The 6,553-nt window shown below is 36.4% G+C and overlaps 1 protein-coding gene across 1 annotated transcript in view; it reads right to left on the minus strand.

Annotated features, from left to right (window-relative positions):
• The window catches only part of LOC129234174 (RING finger protein nhl-1-like), a 30,678-nt gene extending 24,397 nt beyond the window's left edge, over nt 1-6,281 (minus strand). Inside the window, 2 exon segments of the mRNA XM_054868085.1 lie at nt 3,741-3,745; nt 4,508-6,281. Of these exon segments, the coding sequence (XP_054724060.1) occupies nt 3,741-3,745; nt 4,508-6,281 (1,779 nt within the window).
• Nucleotides 6,282-6,553: the final 272 nt, after the last annotated feature.

The raw sequence follows: 6,553 nt of genomic DNA on the forward strand, positions 1-6,553 counted from the left end.
TGCTAATTGTATACGATAACAAAGTCTGGGGTGTTAAGAAAGAGAAGAGGAAGGAAGGGAATAAGGGTTAAAGGATGACAGACCTAGGCAAATTCTTAATAGATATTTGTTTCAGTATCTATACTAGGATAAAAATTACAAGCTTGAATGTCTAAAGTCACATTAATTTACTATACTATTTGCATATAATTCATAGAAGAGTATCATATTGCACTTATAATCCGCTTATATTCCAATGATATTTCAAATTTTTAGGATGGTTTGGTCGACTTTTTCACTTACAAAGAAAAAGAAAAAGAAAAAACATAAATTAATCGTATTTTTCACAAAAATAATAAATAATTCACAAAAAATACATGAAAAATTCTAAACTTTGCTATCTGGATAAAGCCTTGCATTCGTAGCTCAATAGGCAAGATAACGCACTGAGTAAAATATATAAGTCGCGTCTGAATTCTTAAGTCTGTTTTTCCGTCCTTGGCATTGGTATCCGAAAAAAAAAAAAAGAAAAAAGAAAAAACAAGTGGGTTGTCCGAAAAGCGACAACATGTGTGAACAGACGAATGTGAGAAAAAAAAATTGCGGTACAATGTAGCACACAGAAAATTGGTTTAAAAACCTTGAGTGAAAAAAGGTTTCCATTCATAAAATGATAATATTCATGTTCATTTTATTCAGTTGTACATAGAAGTGTTTACTGTAAGTTAACCGCTCTGCAACAAAAAATCTGGAACTTTCCTCGAACACAATGGGCAGCTAAAATGTGCCTAATTTATGCTAGTAACATATCAAGCAAAAACAGGAAAGTGTCCCTCAACAAGACAAGATACCTTCCTGAAACCAATCTTGAATCTTGTCAAACATTTCAGAACCTTCTCAATAAAGCCAGGTACGCTTCTGGAATGAATCAGGAACCTTCCAAGAAAACTTAGGTTTGTTTATTGATATAGCCCTGAACCTTCCAGATTTACTAGTAAGGCTCCTAAAGTATTTTAGCAAAAATGGTCGAAGCTGAGGCGGAATTGCAAGCAATGCTAAACAGCTTATATACCCGCAAATCTTTCAAAGCTACATCAAGAGACTTCATTTTTCCTTCTCTTAGCGCCCAGTTGGTCTAAAAGAGCCATAAGGAAGCTGAAGGCGAACTATCTAATAAAGAAGCCGATTATGTCTTCACACTAGTAGCTAAAAGTTTTTTCACAACAATGAGAAGCCTACATTTATGCAGCTTGTAGCTTTCTTATAGGGTAGTTTGCCCAGCGAATGAACACTTAAGCTCAATTTCACTTTAGAAATCTATAAAATCATTAATGATTAGTATTTTATTTTAGAAATTAAAAACGTGTTTATTGATATGTATAACTATTTAGAAGACTTTGAAAATTTAATGGTCCTGGTTCTAGTTCTTGGGGATTAAAATTCAAAAACCTGCAGTAATCCCGTCGGTGATTAACTCTAATTAAGGACTGATATACAATAATGATTGATATGCAATGAAACTTAAAATTATCAAAAGATCAATTTATTAATCGCAAAGAAGTTTCAGCTGATTTACCATTTCCTCACCACAGGATAATTTAGAGTGAGGAAATAACGCTTTGAATAATCAAAATATATTCAGGAGGACGATATAAACCGTTTACAATCCCAAAAGGTGAAAAAACTATTATTATTGAAGAGACAGAGCATAGAGCACTTTAAGTTAGTCAAGTTCTTGCTGCAACAAGCTAGTCTTTAAATATCTAGGAACGTTAAAAAGGTGTTTAAAGATAATGGTAAACCATATCCTAAATGCGTAGCAAAGGACTCAGTTAATGCCGAACAACAAAGCATATAATAAGTTTATCAGAAAATAATACTGACATTGAGAGAAGAAAAATTGCATCAGGCTTAAGCAAACTTTTCATCCAGAGTGCAGATGGGGTTAAACACGAATCAGCGAAGCGTTATTAATTATTTACAACACAGATCAGCAAAACTGAATTGTTTATAATCATTTGTTAAGTTTGTTGAAGAAATTTAGTGGTTTTAAAACTCATGCAAGCATTATTTGGTTATTTTGAAAGATGGAATACCAAGTAGTTGTAGAAACAAATGTCAAAATGCCAAAATTGCTCTGTGGAATTAATTTCCTTCGATATTTTTCATATGAAAACAATAATAATACATTTGCAACACTTAAGTATGCATAACCACTATTTGAAATTTCGGCAAAGTCTAGTTATCTTGGAAAAAAAAAAAAAGAAAAGGAAGAAGGGATCCAGAAAAGAAACGGAAAAAAAAGAAAGAGAGCGAGAGAGCAATTCATAACAAATAAATAAATCCAAAATTCTGCGAGAAGCGAATATGCAATAAGCACTTTCATCATTTACAATGTTGCAAAACTTCAGCGTCACACCGAAAAAAATATTTTCTGTAAAAACGTCGACTTTGAAAAAAAAAAAAATACGAGCATTTAACTGTTGACTTATATTGACAGATAAACACAAAAATACGCGAATTAAAATTGAAGATACGCGAAATGGGAAAGATTCACTAATGTACGAGTACATACCAATATTGTGAAGGAACTAACAACTTTTCACGAGCTCTTGTTTGACAGATGTTTGACCAAGCGTTAAATTACTCCTCGAAAACTTCAAGCATTGAAACTATGTATGTAAATCAGATGCATTGCGATAAATCATGCACTGAATGTATCTTTCATGCAAAAGCAAAGTAATTTGATCATATATTGCATATGTGTGTGCATGCGTCCAGATTCCGTTTTTGTTACAGATTTAGAACTTAATTACGAATAAAAATTTAAAAAAGAAAAATAACCCCTCAATCCGAATTTTGAAATTTCTGTCCTCTTGAAACCTGCTGCATTTTAACCTTAAATCACTACGGAAAAAATTATATTTTTAATATTCTGATTTTTTTAACTACAACAACGAATACCACTTGCCTTAGTGTTTTTCGGATATATGGATTCAAAAGTTTTGCTACAAAAAAAAAAAAAAAAAACTCTCCCATGCACTGAACTGTAAGAAAATTCCGAAACAACTCAGATTATTTCCGGACAACTTTCCAGGATCTCAGGAGCTTGGATCACTTTCCTGGGAAATTCAAGGATCTTTGCGAAAAGGTTTCCTGAACTGTTAACAAGTTGACAAATGCGGACTTCCATAAATATGTTTTGAAAATTCACTTCTCTAAATATATTTTGAAACTGGTAGCGAAAAATAGTTTTTAATACCAGTTTCAAAATATATTTAGAGTTTTTATTAAATGTTTCAGTTTCAGCTCCATTGCGGTCAGCCCGGATTGACTAAGCTCCAAAACGGGGCAAAAATCAGTCTCCGATTCCTATGGCTTTGCGGGAAGTGCAGGCAAGCAAAGGGAAGTTTAAGTGCAGTTCTGCATTAGCTTCGGCTAGGTTTTCTCAAAACTTTAGGAGCTTTAATAGTAAATTAGAATGGTGCCAAACGAGTACTATAAACACATGCAAGGTTTCACAGAAGAGTCCTGATTTTTTCGAAAACGTGAATCACTTCTATTGGGAAGGCTTATGAATTCTTCCGAAAGATTCCAGGTTATTTTCAGGAAAGTCACAGAATTTTAGCTGGAAGCCTTCCTGGTTTTTGCCAGATAGGTTACGGGCAAAATTTAGGCACATTAGCTGCCCATTATTTTTCAAGAACGTTTCTGAATAGTTTTTGCAGTGTGGATGCAAGCAACAACACACTTTTGAAAACATTGTCTGACTAGTTTACCATAACTAAAAAGCCTGTTCTATGGAAACAAAGAAGAAAAAGAACGAAAGAAATGGAAAAACCTGTTTCTAGCTACCCATGTTGAGGTTTTACGCCAATATCTCTTACAAAGTGAAAAAATCAAAAAATCGAAGCTTTTTGCCCAGGTCTGTGTAAAAATTTCACACGGGGTCTCGCTCTTTAAATGTTAACTTACATTGGAGGGTTTTCGATAGAAACACCAGAAATATCTTCTAGACTACTATTACAGGAGAAGAAAATATTAACGGAAGAATCAGAACTACAACAGGAGTCGTTATTACTTGTTGGTTCAAGAGATGGTATCGATGGTAGAACAAAGGTTCTGCGGCAGAGTGGGGAGTAGCGAGAAGTGGGGCTCCTGGAACCGTCAACTGGACTTGAAGTCCTAGATACTTCGTTGTTCCGAAAACGGGAATAGTTGGGTCTTTCTTGACCGGTGTAGTCATCCAATGTTAGCCGCCGTATAGATGCAGAGGGCCTACTGCTAAAAAGGGCACTTGATGGGCAAATGGTTGAGGAGTCCGATTTTGTTTCACGTTCGCGGTTTGTTGAAATAGGCCTATCGTACCGAGTATCACTCTGGTGGCGGGTGTACGCGTGTCTACGAGGGGTGCTATTTTCTCGAAGCCCCACCGATTCTTGACTATTCCCCACCGTTGTACTTTTTGTCTCTAATTCTAAATCAGGATTCGATACTTGCCTGGGAGGTGTCTTTGATGTCCTCTCACTCGGTGGTTCGTCAAAGCTGGTTGTGCCACTTAGACGCCTTCTGCTACGTGCATTTTCTGTAGTTTCCCTGACTTCAGGGGGACAGGAACTTTCGCTGCTTTCTGTGTTAGTTACTCTTGTCACTTCTGCATTGCTGTCTCGGTTCGCAGTCACGTTTGGTGAAGAATCACTACTGGAAGGACTAGAAGTACTTGCTTGTTGGTTAGCCCGTTTTTGCCGATCTATATCATCTTCACTTTGTTGACGCAATGTTTGCCGTTTAGGTGGTGGATTAGGTTGTGGAGCTGGAGTAATCGTGGGAGTAGCTGGTTGAGTAGAGCTAGCCTTATCTTTTTCAGATAACTGTTGTTTTTGTTTCACTTCATTCTGATGTAGCCTCTCCATGATCTTTGCAGAATCAACTAATTTCACAACTCCACTAAGAGGGCCTTTTGTTGTACCATCGAGGTCAAATATTTTTTCTTTCGGAGTCTGTTCGTCTGCGAATCTAACAGTTCTACTTTGATGGGGCTCAGAATCGTATTCCTCGTAGTCACGGGGATACCTATTTCGATGACTATAATCGTCACCATCCCGCCACCTAGAGCTCAACGCGGTATCTTCTCTGCTGTAACGATTAGACACTCTATCTTGGTAATCATAGTCTCTAGATCTCTCACTGTATCGTCTATAACCATCCGTGTCTCGTCTTCCTCTACCCATCAGTGGTGAAGTAGGTCTTCCACTGTCTCTATCAGAATCTATTCTTTGGTTAATGTCTGTAAAGGATCGATTATCACCTCTACGAGCAAACTGAGCTGCAAGCCTGTGATCACTTTGACTTCTCATGAGTGCATTTGAATTTGAAGGCATCAAGGACTGCTGCGAGGGGACTGGATTCATGGGTGCATTAATTTTCAATTCTCCAAAATCAGCAATATTCTTTCTCAACGAATCTGGATCAGCACGCGGCTGAAACTTTATTCTCCTGGAAAAATCTGCATTGTCAGGGTCAAAAGTCCTCAAAAAATCCAACATTTTTAGAAAAATTTGTTTGTATTCAAGAAGTTCAGCATCTGACCACTCGTAATCATCATTAATATATTTATCAACTAAATCACAGTTGCTAGTTATGTTTGTAACTTCGATTTCAAGATCTTCTTTGAGTTTTGTTACAGTTTTCATTTCGCTCTCAGTATAAATTTCCAAGTCATGTTTCAATTTCTCTTCTGTGACTTTAAGATCTTTGGAATATCTCTTAACAAGATCTTCAATTTCTTCTTTCACTTGATTGCAATTAAATTGCAACTTTTCGGCATTTTTCTTAGTTTGAGTTAGAGCTTCTGACAACCGATGCAAACCTCTTCTCACTTGATTATTAATCCTGTTTATCTCTCTCCGAAGAATATCTACATGAGCTTCTTTGCAATCTGGACAAATCTTTTTGTCACAATGCGCGCACTTTTCGAGATTTGCTTTCTCACTGCACACGCTACACCGTTCCATCATAGATGGCGGCGGTTCAGGTTCTTCTCCTGTTATGTCTCTATGGAGCTCCAGAAACCGCATTAAAGTTACATTTGTGGGAAACTGTTGTATTCCTTGGTATGGAATACGGTGTTCGGCGCGACATTCAGGGCACTTGATCTGCCTACGCGCGTAATCTATTAGGCCATCTAAACACGGCTCCATACAGAAGGTATGTTGACATGGCAACAGTTTTGGATTGCGATATCTGTCTAAACAAATAGCACACGTAAGCAGTTGGTCTAGTTGACTCCAAGCGGATGCCATTTTTGTATGAGTTATAATTGCTTCAAGTTATTGAGGTAAATGAAAGAATACAATTGCGTGAAAAGTGTTAGCTAATTGTCACTGGATATTTTAAACAAGCATCTTCAATAGTCGATATTTGTATCTAAACTTTTAGAGACATTATAAACAAAATTTCAAATATGCTAAACTATCATGCACATATATTCTCAAAATTCGTTGCTTGAGCTTGATCGTGGAAATAGAACAATTCTTCATTATTGCACTCAAAACAAATTTCAAAAACTTGAAAA

The sequence above is a fragment of the Uloborus diversus genome, chromosome 1, assembly GCF_026930045.1.
Source record: "Uloborus diversus isolate 005 chromosome 1, Udiv.v.3.1, whole genome shotgun sequence".
Classification (NCBI taxonomy): Eukaryota; Metazoa; Arthropoda; class Arachnida; order Araneae; family Uloboridae; genus Uloborus; species Uloborus diversus.